At 34.6% G+C, this 24,116-nt stretch overlaps 1 protein-coding gene across 1 annotated transcript; it reads right to left on the reverse strand.

Annotated features, from left to right (window-relative positions):
• Window positions 1-371: 371 nt before the first annotated feature.
• On the reverse strand, window positions 372-21,074 carry LOC131152338 (2-Cys peroxiredoxin BAS1, chloroplastic-like). Its single transcript, XM_058104174.1, has 7 exons — window positions 20,649-21,074; window positions 17,661-17,735; window positions 10,277-10,358; window positions 10,103-10,182; window positions 8,883-9,008; window positions 816-929; window positions 372-679 (listed from the first exon to the last, which is right to left on the reverse strand). Exons 1-7 carry the CDS (start codon window positions 20,868-20,870, stop codon window positions 563-565), a joined length of 816 nt encoding a protein of 271 aa, XP_057960157.1. The 5' UTR covers window positions 20,871-21,074; the 3' UTR covers window positions 372-562.
• Between the last annotated feature and the right edge of the window lie 3,042 nt (window positions 21,075-24,116).

The following is a 24,116-nucleotide window of genomic DNA, read 5'->3' on the forward strand; positions in this document are numbered from 1 at the left end:
CCATGCACTGTCCTGCTGCCACTCAAGTCCGTCAGTCCTAGCATGTTCTACTCATATAAATGAGAAGCATCCTAAAACTGCTTTCAGTTTCAAAAATCGAAAATAAAAGTGAATAAAACAAGACTCATAAACAACTGCTTTTGGGCATCCAAAAAGCAACTGCACCGATACTGTAAAGCATTACCGGATTAAGCCCAACTCAACCCAAGAGGTGACATGCAACCCAGTTAATCGTCATGAACTCCTTATTAATATACACCAGTATGCCTCGTCTTCTAGGGCACACATTCTTGCTGCCTGCAACCTCCTGCATCAATTAAAGCAGAGTTCCACGCATGAAAGTGATATGGGGAGGGGGGGGGTGGGTGACAAACAGAGAATTGCTTTTGCTGCATTAATGCAAACAAAAAAAAAACGATGTGTGTAGTTGCGACACATTTATTCTCAGAAACCGCTGCTCAAAACTTGAGCAACTGAAAAAACCATCATACAAAATTAGAACTCTTTCTTAAAGCGCCCTCAAACCAACAGTCAATTTGCTCCTAGGTCCCAATTATATCCCCTATATTGCTGCAAAGTACTCCTTGCTAAGCTTGGGATCTGACTTCATGGACTTCTCTCCAGGCTTCCATCCAGCAGGGCAAACCTCATCAGGGTTCTCCTGCACATACTGCAAGGCCTGACAAACCAAAAACAGCAAATGCAGGGAGTTTAACATTAAAAAAAAAAAGAAGCCAATAAAGCAGTTATTATCTCTAAAGAAATGGCAAAAGCTTGAAGCTAAAGTCTTCTTTATCCTTGCTGAATATAATTACCTGGAGGGTTCTCATCGTCTCATCAACACTCCGGCCAATGGCAAGATTGTTAATGGTGGAGTGTTGGATAACCCCTTCTTTGTCAATAATGAAAAGCCCCCTCAATGCGATTCCCTGATGCATTAAAATCAAGCTAATAAGATGATAGACTGTATAATACACCAGGGCTGTAGCTATGCAGAAAACTACTATAAAAATAAATAAACAAATAAGCTTCAGTCTACCACCAGAAATCTCGGAATTTCTATAGCATTCTTCTAGTCTCACTAAAGAGTGACTAGCACCACAAGAATCCTAACTTCACTCATGCTGCATTTGGGAGTGGATTTCAAACCTTGAATTTGGATTCATGAGAATTTATAATAAACTCATTACGATTTTGTACTGCTTTTTGTCTGAAACTGCACCAATTCAAATCCAAGGTTTGAACTCCATGCTTCCAAACACAAGCTCAGAGATGAGTCCATCCTCCATGCTTGATAGTTAAAGAAAACTGTTGTCAGTTAATGCCTTCTACAGCAGTGGAATGTCAAAGTAAGTTCCCTCCAAAAGCACGACAAATACTTCTCCCGCAACAGGCATTTAGATTATCTTCCAATCATGCCAACATAGCCAATTCATCATCATTCTACCCAATCAAACAAGCAGCAGATCATGTGTTTGCTCATTCAAAATACGATATTTTAAGTCTTGGATGCAACAGTCTGGACTCTGGAGACTGGACTCAACCAACATAACCCAATTTGCCACCTTCTATTAACCTAATGTTGGAATTAACATAATGAATATTCTTAGCCTCTGACAACAAAAGCAATCACACTGATAAATATTTGAATAATAAATAGCTGAAGTCACCAAAGAGAAAGTTTGCTTAACCTACTTTCTCAAATATAACTACAACTGATAATAAAATCCTAGTTTGTTCAAGATAACATGTTAAAAGGTGCAATAACCAATCCGAACATATCAAAATCTTTAGACATGGGCAAACCATCAGAGCTGCCTAAGCAGAAAATAACTTACCAGCCACTGGCATAGCAAATGATAATATTTTAAATCATTATGTTTCATCTACTAGAAAACTTTCAAACACCAACATTCTCAACAAACTATCTACTATCTTGATGGAATTATAAAATTCAGAAATTTTAACTATTTTTTACAAGTTTAAACACTTTCAAGAAATGGTACCAGAATAGCAAACTTTTCACTATTTATTACAATGTTAAACTACTTTACAATATCGACCTTCTAGTGATAACATGAGAAATGTTCTCTCATCTCTGTGGCAACAAGACCAACCTGTGACAAGTATTTGAATATTTAACTGCAGTCACCAAAGACAAAAGTTACCTAACCTATTTTGTCAAACCTGGTCATTACAAGTTTCCTTTAACAACTAGTAAAGAAATCCTAATTTGTTCAAGACAACCAATAGGGGCTAAATCTCAACATATCAAAATCTTCAGACACAGGTAAGCTCTTTGCACTCGATGCAATTATGCATGCAGAACTTTGAGAAAAAACAATAACAAAAAACCAACTCTTGCCCAGTGTTTGGGGGAGTTTCAACTTTGTATTGGATTTGTATGAATGTGGATAAAATTTAATACAAAATTGTATTGAGTTTCATCCAAACCCACACAAATCCAAATTCAAGGCATGAAATCATGCTTCCAAACACAATCTTATATATAATACGCATATAGGTAAAAATTTATTTTACAATGAAAATATCACATTCATTAGAGATAATGCTATAAAGATGATGGCCAATACTCTATTAGCTAATTACAAGAAAAAGCAATGACCAGAAATAATTTAGATAAAATTTCTACTTCTTCCGTTTTCGTAAAATATTCTTGAGACATATTATTATATTATTAGTAATAATACTAGTCAAAAAAAAAATATTAAAAGACAAAGGGAAGAGTATTGAAGTAATTTTTTTTTCAAACATGCTTATAAGTTATAACCCATTTACAGGGCCTAGAGCTAATTATTGTAATTTATGAAAGTGTCAAATAAAATATGAGTGACTTTCAATTAAAAACATACTTGCTCTAGGTGCATTACTTGTTATATGTGTAGATGTGTATATTTATATTTTATGTTGCAAATATGACACCAGCAGTGTTTGACTGCGTGGTAGCCTCTCCACTTAATGTTTGATGACCCCAGGTTCAAACCCCCCTGCTGCACCTAAAGCATTCATGCATATATATATATATACATTTTTTTAAAAATGAATGGCAGGTCATTCAGAAGAGCTGGCCCGTTCATGCTGGCTCAGACTGGGTTGGCCAGGTCAACCCCGGATCAGTCCAAATCCAGTTTCAGGTAGGTGACGGGGCTGGCTTGGTGACTGGTTCTGATCGGACCAGCCAGTCCAGTTTGGGTTTTAAAACACTGCATCTCAGGACAAAGATGAATATACAATTAAGGGAGCAGTTTTTTAGTGCAGCTACAACAGATTACTGCTCCATGTGCATTTCTGTAGAACCAATGGCTGTTGAAGTTTATTTTTTCAGGCGTACTAGGCTTTTCTTTTTCTAACTTGCTGGGTATACTTCAATAAAAATCCTTGTTCTTGCTAAATTCTCAACATTCACTGCTTGAACTTTAAAGTGTTTGGTAAGATAATTATATTAACACAAAATAAATGGCATAAAAATCCATAATCAGTGACAAGTTTTACCAATTTAGCACAGCACAATATCCATAACATGTTAGGTATTACACTTCATAGGTGAGATGTGCAATCAAGGAGGCATGCATATTGCTTCTAGGAAACTGCCCAGGGCTAGCATCTAGAAAAATGATATTCCATATCTTATTCATTTAAGAATTTCACTTTAAAAAAAAGCAGTTACTATTAACACTGATGATTGACGAAATTAGTCATTGTAATGTTCAATGACTCCAATCCACACATATGAAAGAAAATTTGCTCCGCAACTAGATTCATATTGTACCACTTATGGACAAGTAGTACTGAATCAGAATAACTACTTGCACTTTTAGCTACTAGTGTCAATACAATTTGCTCCATAAGTAGATTTGTTGTACCATTTATGGATAAGTAGTTAAGTACTGAATCAGAATAACTACTTGCACGTTTAGCTACAAGTGCCAAAAGTTAAAATAGCATTTGGTAATGTTAGAAAATAAGGCTAAATATATTCTCAACAATTTAACATAATAATTTAATACATGCAATACATGTATAAAAGTATTTGCTTTAGCATTACAATATTATGCTATTTTATTATAATCTTATAGTATCATAATGAAATATGATAAAGTAGTCAACTATGTTATCATATTTTAATATAATAAAAAATGTTATAGTATTATTCCATAACATATACTATATAATCATATGTACAGCTATGATAATGTTATACTATCTAAAAAAATAAAAATAAAAAGATAAAAATATATTTGTTTTAATATTATAATATGACATTATTGTATTTGTTAAGGTCTGATACGCATTGTTGACCTACAACCTAACAGCTTAAATGTAAAGTAGTAATCTAGTGTGTCAAAGCCATGGTCACCAGGAAGTCCTGGGTTTTAGTCTTGTTGCCGGCATTTAAGTCTGTTAAAAAATTATTGTGTCCCTAATATAGGTGTTATCCATTGTCTGTTTATCTCTCCATGTGTTGTCGAGTTGCATGTGCGAGGAAGTGTTAAGGCCTAATATACATTGTTGGCCCACAACTTGACAACTTAAACTTTTAGGTAACGTTATTATCTAACAGTATTTAATATTATAGTATCATAATATTGTATGATACCATAATCAATTATGTTATCTAATTTTTGATATAATAATATTATTATTCCACCACACAATTTATTTGTATTTTCAATATTATAATGATTAAATATTACATAACGGTGTATGATAATAATATACTATAAGATAAAATACATTATTAGATTATTTAATAAATATAATAGCTGAATTATTATGTAATTCTATATATATAATGGCATAATTATTTATATTTTTATGTAATGTTTTATAATAGTACAATATATTAAATACAGAATGCAGAATATTATTATGAAAAGATATTAGTCTATTATAAATACATATCGTTCAACCTCTTATAAGAGGCCATTTGCATCTCCCAACTACTTCCTGAAGCCACTAAAGAGGTTTTTGATAAGCATATAAGATTACAAGTGATTTTTTTTTAGTTAACTAAAAAAATACTAGTTATTCATTAAGCACTTATTAAAAGTGATAAGCAATATAAATACTTAAATATAAGTGGTACCCAACAAGGCCTAAGAAAGTGGATTACCAAACAAGGACCCAATAAAGAAAGAGAAAAAGAATAAGATAAAAATATTTAAATGTTTGCGTAATTCCATGTCAAGAATCATGAGCAAATTTATTAATGCAACTCATCATAGCACCCAAAAGTATGTTTCTCAATCCATCCTTTCTTGGGTTAAAAATTCCAAGTGGTTAATGGCCTTGCAGTACTTCAATCCTAGAGGTTATTCAGTGTGGGTAATGGGGAGAAAATTCTGTAGGATGAATTGGGATAGAACCATTGTATACTACATTTCCTCATCTTTACAATCTCTTGAATTGCCATAATACTACAATATCAGCTTCTTGATCTTGAGGGAGCTATTGTCTCACGGAATTTCATTGTTGGGAGGAATTTGAGTGAGAGTGAATTTAATGAATTACCCAACTCTTGGGGGCAATTGGAGTTTAGATTTTGGCTAGATCAAGTGAATTTTCCTGCGAATTTTGATTCAAAATCGTGATGGTTCTCATTTTCATTCATACTCACCGAGTTGGCTCAAGCTATTTTGGTGTGTTTGGGGAGTATTGATTTTGCCATGCATTTGGAAGGATTTTTCCTTCAAAGGTACAAGAGATTTGAATCTCGTGAGTAAGTGAAAAAAAAAACTTGTTGCTTTTGCTTGAGTATTTGGTTCCGCATAATTCTAGAATTCTTTAGGGTGAGACCAGAGTTGTGTGTACATTAGGGTTTTTCTTTCTTTATGCTGCTCCACTTTTGGTTTGTTTCCAGGGGATTATTGATGTGAAATGAAACTGGGGTCATAGATTGGTTTATTTAATTTTTGGTTTCAGGACCCTTTTTCACGTTGCCCTCTGGTGAGTTGTAACTTTCTGCTAACCTCTCATATTTCTTCTTCTAACTAAAAAAAAAAAGTAAATTAGTATTGAATTAATTATTAATGTTGCAAATTAATCTGAAAATTTTTTTAATGGAATTGTATAATCCAAAACACCCATGGTTCTTAAAATATAACAGATGTTGTTCTTGATGTTGAAGCTTCCTAAAATGATTTCAAAGAACTTTTATTGAGAAGTATTATCAAACAAGAAGTTACATGAACATATAATTTCCATTTTTATATGCTTGATGTCCCAAAATCACTATATTTCCAATCTCCACATCACTTCTATCAAGTTCATGCCCTGAACTACCATGTAAATTCATTAAAAAAAAATGTAAGATACATTATTATAGAAAGAAAAAGGCACAAATGAAAAAATATAAAAGTGGAGAACTCAAATTTGATTTAACTAAGAACATAGTATTTACTTCTCTTTCAGAGTATCACTGCCATGGATAAAACTTGTTCCTAAGAATATTGGTGCTGATTGAAAAATAATCTCTGTCTCTCTCTCTCATTCAATTTTCCTTTTTTCTTTTACAACGGATTTGATCAATCAGTTCAACTCCTTGCAGATCAGAAGCAAAATTTTTATCTGCATATAGAAAAAGTTGGGGAAGAGGTGTGCTTCATTTGGAGAAACTCAAACAGGACCCGGTGGACTAGGAGCATTACATCGGCTGCGAGATGTTTGTGCAATCAATTGTGCTCAATCTTCTTCAGACTGGCATGTTTCATTCAATAGAAGTTTGGCAGAATCTCCAGTATTGGGAGGTGATTAAGACGAATCATGAACACAAGTTTCTGGAGTTCGGAATTGGGATTGGATTTGGGTTTGAAAGGTAAGGCCGTAAGGGGTATTCAATTTTCACACCACGGGACTTGAATTGGAGAGAGCTGACAAAGATCTGCTGAAGCTTTGAAGTGGGTGGCATTTGTGATGATGGGAAGGTCAAAGCCAACAAACCCAGCAGGGGACTGGCGCTGTAGTACCTATGGAGGTGTATACAGTTTCACGGTGGACTGGTGGCGGCTGATAGAGAGACTTTCAGAGCTGCTATGATTTGTGAAACAAGGGGAAATGGGTCTTGCGAGTAAGTGGAATGGTGTAGACATGGAGTAGCTTGGGCCAGGTAACATTAACATTACACAGTATTTGGGTCAGATTTCGGGTGATAAAGGGCTGGCTCCAGTTAAACTTGTTGGGCAGACCATTGTTTTTCCGCAATAATCAGGCCCAGTCTCTGAATAAAGCAGCATCCTGAGCCACGGCTAACCTAACTCAAAGTTGAATGAGGATCCAGTTCAGTATTCTAGGGACTATAATGGTGGAGTGGCCCATTTCAAGAAGGGGGTGAGAAAGTTAAAAGTCAGGGTCAACAAAAAATTTGAAGGCAAGCAAGAATTTGTTTCTTCCTATTGGGTCTGTTCCACATTTGGAGAAGCAGAAGTCAGTTGCATCTTTATTGAAGGCAATGGGTATTCAACCATTGGGTCTTGAAAGGCAGGATCTGACAAACGACAGAAACAGGCCATGCAATTCTGCTAATTTGATTACAGGTAATCATTAGGAAGAGAGATCCACTGTCATGATGGAAACTATCCAGTGAGCAACCTTCGATGAAAGGTGAGAGGTTTTTACCAAGGACAAGGAGGTCAGCCTCAAAGATATTCAGGGTAAAAGGAGGGCGCAGGGAAAAGTTCCAGTGAGCTCTGATAAAGGCTAGAGGTCGTAAGGTTTAATTTGTCAAATAGCAGTGCAGGCTAGTGTTAAAAATGGGGAAAACAAACAAAGAGAAACAAGATGATTGCGATGGGCTGAGGACAAATCTAAAATAAGAATTGTTTTTGGGGGGGGGGGCGACTTGAGGAAAAAGATTGAATAAAATAAGAAGGTTAGTATGGGTGGTTGTCCCAAGGTAAAAATGGAGCGATGAGTCTGATATTAAGAGTTGTTGACACTGACTTTGCTCGTTATGGCAGTTTATTAATTATTATTGGATACGGTTCGGGGAAAATACGGCATTATTTTGATTCATTTGATTTACTTGGGGATATTTCTTATTTGCCACCATCTCCGCTTGAAGGTTTGGAGGTTGTTCCTATTGTTGAGGATGAATACTAGGTAAAATGCTGCAGTGGAGAGATGGGATGTTGCCCACACCTGGTGAAAATAGATGGAAGGATTTAGAAGCTCAACAACTAATGGACAAGATGAGCTTGTGGCTGACTGGTCCCAGAGGAAAAGAAGCTCAAGTAGTGGTAAAAGGAAGATGAAAAAAGGCCAGCATGAATTAGAAAATTTCAGTGGTGCATCTGTTGATTACTAAGGAAAGGGTTAAAAGAAAATTTTTCTCATTCCGATTTTGTTCAGTTTCTTTCTTTATTTTTCTTTTGTTAATTTTTTTTTTTTCTTCTTTTGAGGAGTTCTTGTCCTCTCCTAGGTTGTAACATTTTTATCTACTTAATAACTTCTATTTAAAATTTTTTAAGGGGAAAAAAAGGTATAGCTGCCATGTACACATTGGTTTTCTCCCTTTCTAAAAATTAAACTTTATGTTCTTCATTAAAGAAAAACCCCAATAGACGTAATGTTGATGATTATAGATTTGATCTTCAGAAACCTTTGAACTTTCTTTTTTAATTATAAAAAACATTTCCTACCATTACAGGGATAGTCTGTCAAATGCACAAGTTCAATTTAAAGATCAAACATAATAATCCAGCTCACTCAGACTAGAATTAGTACTGATGAAACCAATCATGCAACATTTCACCAAGAATAATTTCAAAAAAAAAAAGAAAACCAACATTGCACGCTGTTCCGGGATGAAATAACATTGCACACTGTTCCAGGATGAAATACCAGCAAGAACAGTAAGGTGATACCTGATCTGGAATTAGAACACCAAAAGATTTTGAAATTGACTTGGTAACATCAGAAATCAGAGGATACTTCAGATCACCAAGCCCACCAGACTTCCTGTCTGTCTGCACCCATGCAAGGTGCGAGAACTATACCAAAGCCAACAAAAGAACATCAAGATCTATAAGACATTTTAAGACTTGGGGCAAAAAAATAACCAATCCTGCTAGTGATGGTGGAAACAGGTCATTCAGAAACCCAAACAGTAGCCTAAAAATGCTAGCCATTAGTGACTCCAAAATAAAATAAAATAAAATAAAGCTAATAAGCAGCAAGCCCTGTCAGTAACACAAGTGGACAACCCACCCATTATTCTTTGTCTATCAAAAAATCAGACAAAAACATGAAAATGTAATTGGTCAATAAATTGGAAAAAGATGTCTTCCAACTTTAGTTAACATCAATGTTTTTACCCCTTTCTTTCCTTTCATTTTATTGAAAAAGGCTCTCTTCCTCTGCATTCCAGCATTCTCCCTTCAACAAACATCTTACCAGAGATACAAAGTTTAAAAATGAAAATTATATTACAATCTAAAACTCAACTGAATTCAACTGCACAATTATATGCTCATTCCCATTTATTTCATGAGTTCGCTAGCAGTTGGAGAAGTCAGAAGATGTCTTATTTTCTAATAATGAGAGAAAAATCTGATGCATCCAATGCCAGTCCATAAATGAATGACCATGTAAAAAACTCTAATAGCTTGTATAATATATTAACTTATATGGCATAGCTATAAATATTATATTGTCCATATAGCTTAAATGGAAAAATATGCCATAACAATACGCACATGATTGACATTTTTAAATATAATATGTAATCAACAAATCATGTTGCAAAAATGACAGGTTCAATGCTGCCACTCAGTAAAAATTTTTAATCATTGAAATTGCAAGCATCAAAAGTAAATGTACAATTCATTAAGGAACACTGACTGAAACCCTGTTTATGATTGTCAAACAAACAAAAAAGGTGGCCAAGCTCTGACAGCAACTTGAAAATCACAGTATGGTACATCCACTCACCAGCTATGAAGATTTTATTCACCTACTGAAATATATCTACATAATATGAAAAGGCTTAAAAAACAAAAATTGGAAAAGTAAAAGTTCCATGATGAGGAAACGAAAATCTTCATAATTGGGGCATCAGAATCTCACAAATAAATGAACAACGTACCACACTATCAACAGAAACACCTAATATTTCTGTGTTTAACTTCTCAAAATCAGCATAACGGTCACTGAAAGCAGTGATCTCTGCAAGCAAGACGGGGGAAAAAATAGAAAACAAATAATTCAGTATCCATAGTTATCCAGATTTCAATTACCTCTAATTCTGATTCAAACTCACCTGTGGGGCAAACAAATGTAAAATCCAGTGGATAGAAAAACAGAATCACATACTTTTTCCCAATATACTCGGAGAGTTTAACCTGAAAAAACAGGCCACTGGTTTAATAATAGAAACAGATAAGTAAACATACGACTGTTGCAGGACTGAACACTGGGTAGCAACCCCTTGGTACTGCTTAGTGCAAACTCTGCTAATATCCCTATAAAGAAACTCAAGATTGGACCACCTGGAACAAACAACAAAATCCAACTTTTTGGGCCCAAAACTGTATTTAGTTCTAGCAACCAACCAATATTTATACACATGATGTGCATTGTTAAAAAACAGTGGTATCATATGCAGATGCATGCAACAGAGATGGAATAAGTTAATTAGCTTCAGTCCAAATTGAGTTCAACAACAACCAAATCCTGAGGTTCAGAATCCATATTAGGAATACCAAAGCACAACTGTTCAACAGTATATTTTGCTGGAGAGGCGAAAGAGAGATTTTCGAGCCTGCAAGCAGCGAGCAACAATGGCTTGGGGGGGTGGGGGGAGGGACCGACTCCTTTTATTCATTTTTATTGCATGGGTTTTTAAAATTACTTCAAAATTGAAAACCAATGGCTTAAATTAGTTTTTAGATTTAAGAAATGAATAAATTGAGATTTTCTGGGTTTTCTCAAATAAATTTTAGATTATCCTTTAGTTAATTTTTTATAAAAGTCTTTAAAAAGTGTTAACTATTAGTTTCTTGGCTGTCAAGCTAAATCTCCACCAAATTTTTTTTTTTTTTAAAGTAAAAATATAGATAGATAAATTGCGGAAATTTAATTTTAGCTAGCCTGGGGACACCTCAGGGTTGGTCATTCTCTCCCAAGGCATTGTAGTCAGTATTTCCTCTCCCATCTTAACTGAATGTCATGGCATTTCTCAAATTGGGAAAAAAAATTCAAAAGGAGAAAGAGAGATATAACATAAATATTGCCATCCCAAAGCATAATAACAATAAAATGTTCAGTGTCCATTTATTATAATCCATTTGAATGTCCATTTATACAGGAAAATACATCAAAACACAACCATTTGGCAGAAAAATTACACCCAAAAAAGTGAGGTTGGAGGTGGCCTTTTCTTCATTTGAGAATGTGTCTGCCCTGTTGGCACCGTGTGGCAACAATCGGGGCCACATCCCATGTGGCAGCTATGGCATCTCCCTCCCTCTCTCTGTCTCTCTGAGCAGGCAGCCCCTACCAAAAATTGACAGTACTGCCTCCAAACTCTAAAATGAACGGATTATGCTTGTAGGGGCAGATAGAGAACCAATGAGGAATTGCGTAGGAGTGGACTATAGGGGCAGAAGGGAATTTGAAGACTGTATGGCAAGAAAGGAGTAGTAGGATACAGCAAAGGGGCAGACTAAGCTAAGGCAGAGAAGAGGCAAGAGACCCGTAGGGCCAGACTACAATTGCATAGAAAAAGCATGATGCAACATAGAGGCAGATTCAGCATGCAGGGGAAGAAGGGGCATGGGTCCTGGATGAGGGCAAAATCCTCCCCTCAACAGACTTGAATATCTGGAAGCAAAAGAAATTGAAAACAGAAATGAAAATATCAGGAATTTCAACCCAACCGCCTGCCTGGCCTCCAGCATAAGGAACTTGAGGATCTAAGCAGAGGAGGAGGAAAAACAATCACAATAGAGAAAAGGGAGCTCTCACTACGATTCTCACAAAATGGGGTTCTCATCCCGCTCAGAGGGCCTCACCTTCCCTCACTCAAACCAATAGGCAGCTCTTCAAGGAATTAGGTAGCTCAATCTCTCACCCAGCTCTCACTAAGGGGTAATCGGTTCTAATCCGTTCAACTTTGTCAAAATCAATGACTGATCTCTTCATTTTTTATTTGTGCAATATGCTCCTATGCCAAAACTGATGGTTTAAAATAGAGGGGCGATTTATTGTTTAAGTCTGGAATCCCTACCGACTTTCTTGACTTTTAAATATAAATATCGTGTTCAATTGACCCACTACTATTCATAGAACAGAGTGCCAAAAGCCCAATAAGGGCAGACCAAAGCTGCAAACACAGCATTGGCCATATCCATGAATTTGGAAGGAACTTACTGCAATGTGAGATTCATAAGGGAGAGAAAGCTCCCTCATCCTACTTGCAATCGATGTGGGACAAAGCCACAAAGGGTGTTGCAGTGTATATTTAAATTGTGAAGAAACACTGGACACCGAGGGCCCTCCTCCCTTCCAGTTACTCCACATAATTTTGAGAGAAGGGGGTGACTCTCACTCTTCTATAAGATGCTTCCCTCCCATTTAATTGAAGATGATTATGATTCTACTTTTTATTAGGACCAGGCACATAATTAACTATAAATATGAATATTTTTATAAAAATAAACAAAAAAATGTAAGAGGCAAAATATTAAAATTTTAAATAATAAAAGTATAATTCAGTTCTCTGCTTTTTTCGGTTTGGTTTACTTCTACTATGAAACAGAAATCAAAACCAAAAACCATGATCAAAAGAATTGAAAAATGAAAACCGGGAAACCACAACCGAAAAATTGAACCTAAAATATGAAATTGTTCAATTTTGGTTTTTCAATAATTTTTTTTCACCCCTAGCAATCCATATGAGGACCAAAGGGGTGGAATTGTTCCACAAACAAGAGCAGGAGAGGTGTGTGAGTGACCATCTAAGCTTCTGGTGACTAGAGCCATGTTTTTCATTTTTATAGAAAAATAAATTTATTAAGAAAAATAGAGAAGAGTGGGAGGAGGATACGAATCCACCTAAAAGAAACTAAAAAGTATTACAATAAAGCCATCCAACAATCCCTGAACATCTGATAATAACATTCCCCAAAAAAAAACAAGTACAAAAGTAGGCAAAGACAACACTATTAGTCATGTGGACAGTAGCACAGAGCCGGTTCGGACCCTAGGCTAGGATTCTGCAGCTTGTGAGAAGAGTCAAGGATCAGGGGAGAAGATTTTGAAGTCCCCACCTCCCCCGGTTTCCCATGGATTTTTTCCTTGAAGCAACTCACTGGTTTAACTCATCGCAGTTAAAAGCAAGGCATCACCACCCAGCATCACACTTGTGGTGCTGGACAGATGGGTCGAACCTAAACCGCTTCCTTTTTTAAAAAAATAACCAAAAAAAACATACAAATCTCAAATTTTCAGAAAAGAATCCCAAGTCCCATAAAATTCATTAAAACATCCAAAATGCCTTAAAAATCATTAAAAAAAATTTAAAATTTCCATAAAATAAAAAAAGCAGAAAATCCCCAAAAACAGTCTACCCTCTTCAGGACCCTTTTTCTGTGCCTTGGGTGACATTTTTGCATGTTCCTTGCTGCATTTCATTCCATTTGCATGTGCATGAGCAAGTTACCCCATGACAGAGGAGACAGGTGGGGAGTTGCATCCTGCAAGCCTCGTGAAGTGAGAATAGCCTCCGCAATTGCAGGACTATTCAATATTTAAATGTTAGAACCAAATAAAGTGGAAAGAATCACATGTTTAATTGATTGAATTCAAAGGCACTGTTTTGTGAAATGAGTGTGGGGGGGACATTGATACCTTCCCCTTGCATGACCATATTCCCAAACCTAGCTCTAATTGCCTAAACCGAGACTATTAATTATTTGGTCATAGGTTTTGGCTTAGAGATCAGCCAATCAGTCACATCTAGGATAAATACAAGGTTAGTAGTAACTCTGTTGAACTCATAGACCCATGATCCCACTCCATCCTCTATCAATCGCTATTTCCCAGTCAAGGCAATCAGGCCCCCGGTCTGCACATTGCAACAGCTTGATGGCTCCACATAGAGAATTGAATTAGGGTTTAGCCTTTGATTACCTAGAATTCAATCAATTAGGAGTCCTTGATTCTTTCACCATTGTTTGCTCATGATTGTTGAATGACTAATAAAACACAGATTTGTTGAACAATCTTCTCCTGGTTGATCTTGAGTGAGGGATTTATCTCAACCTTGGCTTGCACACTACTTCACAAATCCTATATCTAGGTTGTTCCCTCTAGGTTAGATAGGGATGCAGTAGCGTTAACTCGGAAAGGCATAAGTCTCCATGGGTATGCCAAGCATTCTGTTCAGGTTGTACTCTATCCACCAACCTAAAATAGGGGGTTGTCTTGTAGCAACAAAAACATAGTGCCTTTGATCTCTAGGATATAGAGCTTAATTGCACATAAAGAGCAATAATGGTCCTCCCTTGGGATAGAGCCTCATCATGCAATCCCCATGTGACAAGGAATCCATGGTTTTAAATAAAGGCCGCGACCGTTACGTAACGGTTTTTTGGGTTACTGATACCGTTACACACCGCGAAATCGGTGAGAAGAAAAATCACGGCCGTAGTGGCATTTACGGACCACGACCGTTACGTAAAGACCACTACGGCCGTTACGTAACCGCTATAAGACTGTTACACCAAAAATTTTACTTTATTTTTTACTTTTTCTTCTCACTTTTTCCCTCTTTTTCATAAATCATTCTCAATATACCATGTGGCGAGGGGGGGGGGGAAAGATTATAATGAGGATGACAATGATACAAAATTTACTATTTCTTTAAATAATCACAATAGATGCTTAATTAAACAATTTGAAAATACTAGTTAGGAAAATATTTTATTTTGATATTGTAATGTGATATTTATGTTCTATATTTTTCAACTTCAACCATTTTCTTTTCTAGCTATCTTATATTTGTATTATTTGTATGTCTTATGTGTCTAATAGATTAATAAAGTGTATAATGTATTTTGTTCTATTAATTAATTTAGCACACATAAGAATTTATCACAGATAAGAACAAAGAGAAGTATAAATACACACACGCACGTAATTTTTCTATCAATGGTGGTTTAAAACAAATGTAAACTTGTTGCCCTTATCAAATAACTTAGTTACTCGAACTAAAGGATCCAAAATACACTAAAACTCTTTCTAAGAAGGGCTAAAAGGTTAAAACATGCAAGTACGCTAATATGCACAAGGTTGTAAGTGTTTCAAAAAAATTCACAGCCGTTACACCCGCTTCCTATTATGTAACATCCGCTACTCCCGCTTCCCGTTACACCCGTTACCGTTACGTTACGCTACCCACAACCACGATTTAAAACCATGAAGGAATCTACCTTCTAGGGACAAAATCCAACTACATCTATGGACCCAATTACTTTCTCACCATTTGGATGTTACTGATCTGGTAGCCATTTGTGTTGTTTCTTAGACCTGAACCTGACTCCGAGAGATTCTAAAAAATTTAGGCTTCCATATGGTCAAGCCAACAATCATCAAGACAAAGATAATCCAAGAAGAAAGGGTAGTCAGGAAATAATCCAAAATTATAAAGGGCGGAGCCGCGGAGGGGTGGACACCCAATCAAAGCCGGTGCATGAGTTGAGAGCAATCTGGAGAAACTTGGCTAGAAAGAAAACAAAAAGACTTCATCATGAGAGTATAAGCATCTAACCTACCTAATAGACTTTGAGGTGGACTTCAACATGATAAAGATCATGATAGGATTCTGCAATGTAACCTATTACTGCTTCGCGGTCAATGGCCATGACCTAGCTCTGACTGCAGAAGAGAACACCACTAAACTTGGACCTAGGTAGTTAAGTTCCTCAAAGCAAAGGACACGAGGTTATGATGAGGCGGTCCAAGGACTCCAAGCATTTGCGGAGAATCATTATGGGGACTTGAAGAAGATCTAGTCATCAAACAAACCTTGGCCCTCCCCATTTATGCTCTACTAGATTCCCTAAGAATATAAAGATGAGGGTGTCATCACCTTTTTCTTGTATATTCATTATCATGTCAACCCAATGCCTGCCATATGCTAGCAGAGACATTCCAATCACTAAACTACCACAGGAGAATAAGTGAGGAAAGTCTCCAGTGTTGCATTCCCCTACACAATGTCTAGTTCTGAAGCCATCTTGCCCTCTCTCAGACGGAGTTTCCCTTGCCATTTATGCTCTGGTGGGGTTCCCTAGGAATTTGAAGATAGTCAATAAGGGTATCATCACGCTTTTCTCATATCTTCAACACCATGTCAACCCACTGCCCACGATGCTATCAAAAAACTTCATTTCACTAAGCTATTACAGGACAATGAATGCGGGAAGACTCTGGTGTTGCATTCCCCTGCTCTACGGTTCATAATCCATTTTGCCTTCTCTTTGAGAGAGTTTATCAACTCCTCCGGATAAACATGTTCCTTTATTGGACTTCATTAAAGCCAACAAAGAAATTCGCAAGTCAAAGAATGGTGGACTGAGAAATGGCAGAATCTTCCTAAAGAATTGATGTGAGGACTCCATGAATGGAACACACATGTGCGAGAATTACCTAGGCTCCCCTTGCTCATCCTATGGGGAGGAATTGCATTTGCCCCATTGATGTTCACAAAGCAAATGGAATCCCACCAGTTCATCCCCATGACCCATGGCTTGGCAAATAGAGAATTTGACTACACTCAAAAAGGCACCCAGAGGAGAGTCAAGGAGATTATGTGAATGTGGAAGTTTGTCTATTATGCCATACACAGAAGGGTTACCAACGACTACTTGGAATACGGATGTAAATCGATTTGGGTTAGAGTTATTGGTTAAAGTCACAGAAACAATCTCCAAGTATAGAGGCAAGACTACGTACATCAACCACTCTCCAAACCCCTAAAAGTGTGAGGAGCCTTGAACACTATGTTAATTTTACATTGAATTCTTTGGGGGGGGGGGGGAATAAAACAGTATTCGAAGGGCTCGTTGGAAGACCCCACATCTTGCTCCAAAGTAATTAACTTTTTCACTCATACTTCTAGCACATCAAAGAGACACCCTTAATAGTAAAGACTGCTCCAGAACTCAAGCTTTAAGAATTGCACACCAAAGTCAAAATCCAAGTGCAGTCTTACAAGTTAGCTTAATAGTCATAAAACATTTTTTCTTCTAAAGAAATTATGGCAAAAAAGATATTAAAAGGCATAAGAAACACTTGACAATATCCATACAGAAAATTTAACAAAGGTGATAAACAATTTAACATCTATAAAAGTTTGTGTAATTCCAGCCAACATTGAATAGGAAAGGATAGATATTCCTGTTGTGGTATTTGGGAATAGTTATTTAACTACCAAATTCTTCTATTGTAATCATTTTAGTCCTAGGAATAAAGGTTCTGTGAGACATATGTAGCCATAAGGTATTTGGAGGCAAGTTCATGATTATAAACCATCATATATTAATTATGAAGGGTGTGCTTTTATAAAGTACATGGTGATTGCAAAACACAGCTAACACAGGCAGCTAATTGTTCACCAATGTAATTCTTCCAAACATTACCTTGATGAACTCTTGATCAAAAACAGCCTCTGCCTCAAAATCTGGTGCTACATTTCCAACCAGGGGAAATTCACTCTGCATAAGATATGAAACAAATCATGCATCCAATTTAAATTGCAAAAAGGGGGGAAAAAATAATATGAACTTGATAGACATGTGAAAACAATTGTGGAAAAATGATATGTGGAGAGGTCTGTCCATTTGAATAAAACATTCTACAAAATATTTATGTAGAAACCCATGTAAACCCATGTCAGATAAGCAGATAAATGGAGGGACAGGAGATATTTTGAACCTTGGAAGGAATTTCATCACAAAAAAGCTGCATGCAGGACACTTATAAGTTCATCACATAAGCTTAAGACACTACAGCAATGAAAAATAATAAACAAATAATAAATAAATAAACAACAACTAGGGATCCTCTATAATAATTAACCGTCTATTAATACTTAACCCTTGAACACATGGAGGTTTGTGAAAGAACAAATTGGCGCAAAACATGACACAACTGCTAAACCAAAGTATGGCTCAGATGTTTTATGCGAGTATGCCCAAGTTTCACCACTAAAAACAGATGGTGCTAGCTAATCCTCATACTATTCATTGAAATGCAGTCAAGCTATGCAATTAAAGCATTACCTGATGCATTATCATGTGGGGATAAAATAAAAGATGGCAATGGCAGGCAGCTTCAAATAATATTGGCTTTAGGCAGCTTTTAATCTGCCCAATCAACCAACTGTTTTGCCCAATGATGATGTCTAAATTTTCTTGAAAAATAATTTCATAATATTCAAAACCGTTCATCTAAAACATGGTGATAAATATGGGAATCATATCCAAACACTTTTCAACTGCATGAGATCAGAGAGGTTCTGAGCAAGGGCAGAGCTACATACACCTTAGCATGGGCAATCACTCCCACTAAGATTTTGAAATTCTATTTGACCTGTATATGTATACTAGAAAAACTTATATAAAAATATTTAAAACTAACCCACTCAAAATAAGAATATGCAGATCGATTTCTAGAAAATTTTACGATATTTAGAAATTTTAAAAAATAAAGAGAAAAATATAAATTATAATCTTTGCATTTCTATGGAGCGTCTAACGACATGATTGTGGCATCTTCATTAGATGTTTTACGTTAAAACTTTGGAAAATAAAGGAATGAATTTAAGAAGGGATATTATTTGTCCCTTTTGATAAACAAAAAACCATTCCCTAGGCCCTATACTGCCTTCCTTACTCAAGTGTGATTGAATCTTCATCTCTATGGTACTAATTAAAGCTAGCTTTTTAATGAGTCCAAGCAGCCCTTAGTTACTGAAGTATTATGGCTACATTGATGTTATAAATTATCAGTGTGTGATAATGAATATTTTTAATTTTAAAAAAAAAAATATTATAAAGAAACAGTTGAATGAACAAGTGTTTGCCCCCACTAACGAAAAGGTCTTGGCTCTGCCACCGGTTCTTATGGCTCAGATTTCTCAACTCCATGTGCAAATAGTGAACAACTATATCTGAATGACTGATCAACATAAGTTATATCATAGGCAGGCAACACCATTTTGTATTGCCAAACACTACCTCAAATTTATATGATCAACAATTCAAATATCACCCATCCAACAGAACTTATCTCCCTCTATTAATTATCATTAGTTCTTTTCGCAATATTGCAGTCCCGGTATGGAATAAAGAGGCCAACCAACACAAATGAAAATTTGCAAAACTTGCTTCATTCCATGGACTGTAGACTTATAACTGGAATTGATGGCCTCTATAATCTAGTTCTGTCATTTGGTTGATCTACATATCAATGAGTTTGGAATTGAGTTAAATTTCCAAAAAGCAGAAGATCCACAAAATTAATTCCACTTAAAACCATTATTTTCAATTTTCAAAAAACTAGAGATTCAAATGAAATGTAATTTTCCTCAGTCTAAAAGGCTATCATATAACTAATAGAAAACAACCACAAAGCCTACATCTCGATTTGGATCATCTCCATGAGTTGTGTATTTATTTTTCTACAGTTCCCTTGTACAAGGATAAGAGCTATCTCCTCCCTTAAATTAATTTTACTAGAACATGTTTTACCCAGAACAACAAAAATAAATAAATGTAATTAACTTGTCTCTGACTGACAGCAACACCTGTGGTCTAGCTTGGTTAAAAATAAGGGGTCTCCACTCGCTTAAAGCAATATATTAAATTGTTTTTAATTGCCATGGTCCCCATTTTAAAGTTTAGTCTTCCTCTTATCCTTAAATCTCCTTCCATCTTAATCAAATCACTCTCCCTCACTGGCACACACATAAGTCTGCATTGCACATATTTAAAGCATCTTAACTGGTTTTTTCTCAACTTATCTTTGCCTGTATTTTCACATGGAGTCACACACAACTCTTCAAGTTACCATTTCTTTCTCCATCTATTCCTCTGTCGTCACCTATCCTTTTCAACATCCTCATCTCAGCTACAGTCACTCTCTAAACAGGTTGTTGCCTTTCGCCCCCTAAACTGTCTTTCTGGTTTAAAATTAATTAACAAGGAAATATAGTTCATTAAAATTTTTCACATATGCACCTATACACGTATGCACACTAGCACAATTACACATTGTTTTGAGACATCTACCGAGGCCTACAGATGACATGGAAATTATACAAAATATGAAATTTAAAATTTCATTGCCTCAACTTTTGCTACATATTCTCGGCAGCGAAGCAGACTGCCAAGAAAAATTCATCTTCGTTACATACCAAAACAATCGGTAGCAAATAAAAGAGAAACGCCCCGAATGCTCACAGAAATGAGCCACGTTTAACCATCTATTAACATAATTAAAATGAAAAATCCAATGCTACTAGGAATAGAAACCCCGTCATGAGACTGACAATAAAACTAAAGAATCAAACCAAAAATAGAACTAGTACCCTAAAAGGTGGGGAGAGAGAGAGAGAGATTGCTTACAGCATTAACGACGAAGCTGCGTCTGGAATGGGAACCGCGAGAGGCGAGGGATCGAGGGAGGGGAGCATGGGAGGGCTTGCGGAGGGCGGTGAAGGAGGAATCGGGAATGGTAGAGGTATGGAGAGTGAAGGGCTTTGAAACGGAGGCCATGGGAATCGCAGAGAGGGCTCTAGGGTTTGAAGAGACCAGGGCGTTGATTGCGGGGGCAGCTGAGCAGGCCATTGGAGCAGCTCTCACTATCTGCCCCCAAAACTCACTTCACTACCACTCTTGTGGTGGGAGAAATGGTGGGTGGCGGAGAAACTGGATAAGCAAATAAGCTGTACACAGGGATTCGAGTTTGGTGGACGCTCTTTATTTTACAAGACAGCTCAGCGACTGACAACCGGAAATCTAGGTAAATTTCGGGTGGCGCAAGTGCGATACACTGTTCTAGTCAGTTTTTTCCCGTTTTAACCCTGTATTTTTTAAATATATTAAATAATATCTTTTTTGAGAAAATATTTCTCAGAATAAGCCTGTAATCTCACTACTTGGAATAGCGAGATTTAAATAAATCTTGCTACTTCAAGTAGTAAGATTTGCCACGTGTCATTTCCATAAAAAATATATTATTTAATATATTTTTTAAAAAATAATAAATCAGGAAATAAATTATTCTGCGTAATAAATTATTTCCCGATTTATTACGCCGAAGAAATTATTTTGCAGAATAATTTTTTTTAAATATATATTTTCATATTAAATATAAAGATAAATATTTTTTTTTTTAACAAATCACAAAATTTTAAAATATATATTTTTATATTTTTCACAAAATCTCAGAAGCACTATCTTCTATTTAAAATTTTAAATTAAAGCGATTCACATATTATTTTGGATACCACAATTTAATTTTTAAAAATTGCTAACAAATGATCCTAATTTGAATGTCTTGTTGATAATTAGGCAGAATTATATTTAATAAATAATAAATTAACAAAATGTAAAGAGAATTATTTAGAGTTTGAAATGATTTTTATTTACCGTTCCGCGACAAATCTCCAAAACTATCACCGGTTTTCTCTCCTCTCCAAAAAATCGTCGCCGATTTTTCTCCTTTCTCAGCCAAAAATCTATTTTTTTCAATTTCTTTTATTTATTATATTTTCTGGGTATTTACACCCAATTTTATACCTTTTTTATATGTATATTCAAAATATTTTTTAAAAAAAGCTAAATTTTTATAACTTTTTAAAATTTTAAATATTAGAAAATAAAAAATATCTTCCACAACTAAGCAAGTCTCTAACATTTTTTTTTCTCATCTCTTATAATAAAGATAATCCATCTTTACTTTGAATAATAAATGTATACATAATTATCATATCTTAATCTTCTCTCATTTTTTTTATTAATTGAACAAAACAATAAGTAAAAACACCTAAAAAGTAGTCTTAGAAAAAGTATCTCACATAATTAGAACCCACAAATAAATACATTAATTACACAAATCTTTGACTTAAGAATATTTAACTTCAAAAAAGCCAACACACTTTTTTTTTTTTTTCTTAAAAAGAATCAACTTTTTACTTTGATTTTTTCTATTCATCGATCATAAAAAATCAGTTAATAATTAAAATAAAAAATTATATTTGAGAATTTGAATTCGAGAGTCAAATTTAAATTTGGGTAAAATTATAAAAAAAATACAAATACATAAAAATCATATTCATAATTTAAATTTCAAACTCTAAATATATATTATTATTTTTAAATATTTTTTAAAAATGAATAATATTTTTGAACGTTATATTTTCTGTCCCTTTAACAAACTGTCAGTGTGTGTGTGTGTGTGTATATATATATATATATATTGTCAATAATATTTGTTGTGTCAAACTCTAAATAATATTTGTTGTGTCAATATATATATTAATTTCAGGGTACAATTAAAATTGGTAATTTAAAATAAAGTTCAAAATTTCAATTTATTATACAATAAATTTTTTTAATATATTTTTTAAAAAAATGATAAATCGAGAACTAAATTATTCTGTGTAATTAATTATTTCCTGATTTATTGAGCAGAATAATTATTTCTTGAATTTTTATTCTTTTTTAAAATATATTAAATAATTTTTTTTATGAAAATAACACGTGGCAAATCTCGCTACTCCAAGTTGCGAGATTACGTCAGGGTTATTCCGGGAAATATTTTCCCAGAAAATGTATTATTTAATATATTTAAAAAAGAAAGGGATAAAACGGGAAAAAACTCCTGTTCTAGTACTATTTGGAAAGGGCAAAAATACAAAAAATGCATTTATACTCTTAAGAGCCGTGTTTATGTCTTTTTTTTTTTTTTTTTTTCCTTGATGAAGAAATAAATTATAAAAATGTATTAATTTATATTATTATTTTTTTATTTTTATTATTAACTTCTATTATCAAAATAATTTTAGCATTTAGGAATTTTTTTTTGGATTAAATCCTTCGTTTTATACAAACTTTAAAATTAAATTTAAAATTAAATAATCATATAAATTTAAATAAAAATAAAAATATTCATAAAATCTTAAAAATTAAAAAATTAATTAATTAATTTAAAACATATTTTTTTACTAATTTTCAATTATCATGTACAATAAGATTGTTATTGTAAATCAAATTTTAAAAATATAACAATTAAATAAAAGAATTATAATAATTTTAAATTGTATTATAGTACTTTAAATTCGTATTATTTTAAATCATATTTTTTTAAAAAAATATTATCTTATTTAAAATGAAAATAATATTTTTATTAATTAAATTTTTAGTTTGTTTTTACTTGAAAAATATCAACCAAATAAGTTATTGATATTTTATTTTTAGTTTCTATTTTTAATTTTTATTTTTATAATTTTATACTAAAAGCACCTAAACTATATCATCTATTACAAATGTTTAATTAAACTTTTAAAACTTACACCTAGTTTAGAGGGAATAATGAAGTTAGCATCCGTTAACTAAAATATTAAAAATACTTTAATATCCTCTTATATTATTTTCACTTTCGTCTAAGTTAACTTTGCTGCAACTTTTGACTAGAAGAATCAAACAACATTCTTCGCACTCGGGCACAAGCTCGGATGGTAAGGATGGAGTCTTGCAAGCCGCTTGACGAAGAGATTGAGAGTTCAAACCAGCCACTCTAAGTGCACATCTGTGATTTACTCCTGCAAGTGTGGAGGGCGCCGTGCGTGCAGGCATCTCGCTGGTCCTACTAGGCTGTGTGCCAAGTTGTGTGCTTCGAAGGGGAGTTTCCATTGGCAGTGATTGGGATGAGGGGAATCCGAAAAAAAAATCAAACAACAATATTCCTTTTCATTAATGTGACTTTGCTACATGCTCTCAACTCAAAGTGTCTTGAAGTCGTCTGTGACTTTGATCCTTATCTTGTCTTCTCTCTTCATCTCAAAATGTTCCTCCAAAAGCCACAAACCA

This window comes from Malania oleifera, chromosome 1 (genome assembly GCF_029873635.1).
Source record: "Malania oleifera isolate guangnan ecotype guangnan chromosome 1, ASM2987363v1, whole genome shotgun sequence".
NCBI classification, from domain to species: domain Eukaryota; kingdom Viridiplantae; phylum Streptophyta; class Magnoliopsida; order Santalales; family Ximeniaceae; genus Malania; species Malania oleifera.

What these genes read in the sequence shown, in the direction of transcription:
- LOC131152338 (XM_058104174.1), bottom strand. Translation starts at nt 20,870, where the DNA reads ATGGCCTGCTCAGCTGCCCCCGCAATCAACGCCCTGGTCTCTTCAAAC. An exon ending in GTGTTTCTGTTGATAGTGTG is followed by an intron (nt 9,009 to 10,102) that starts GTACGTTGTTCA and finishes GCTTTGGTATAG; the next exon opens with TTCTCGCACCTTGCATGGGT. An exon ending in AGACGATGAGAACCCTCCAG is followed by an intron (nt 680 to 815) that starts GTAATTATATTC and finishes TTGGTTTGTCAG; the next exon opens with GCCTTGCAGTATGTGCAGGA.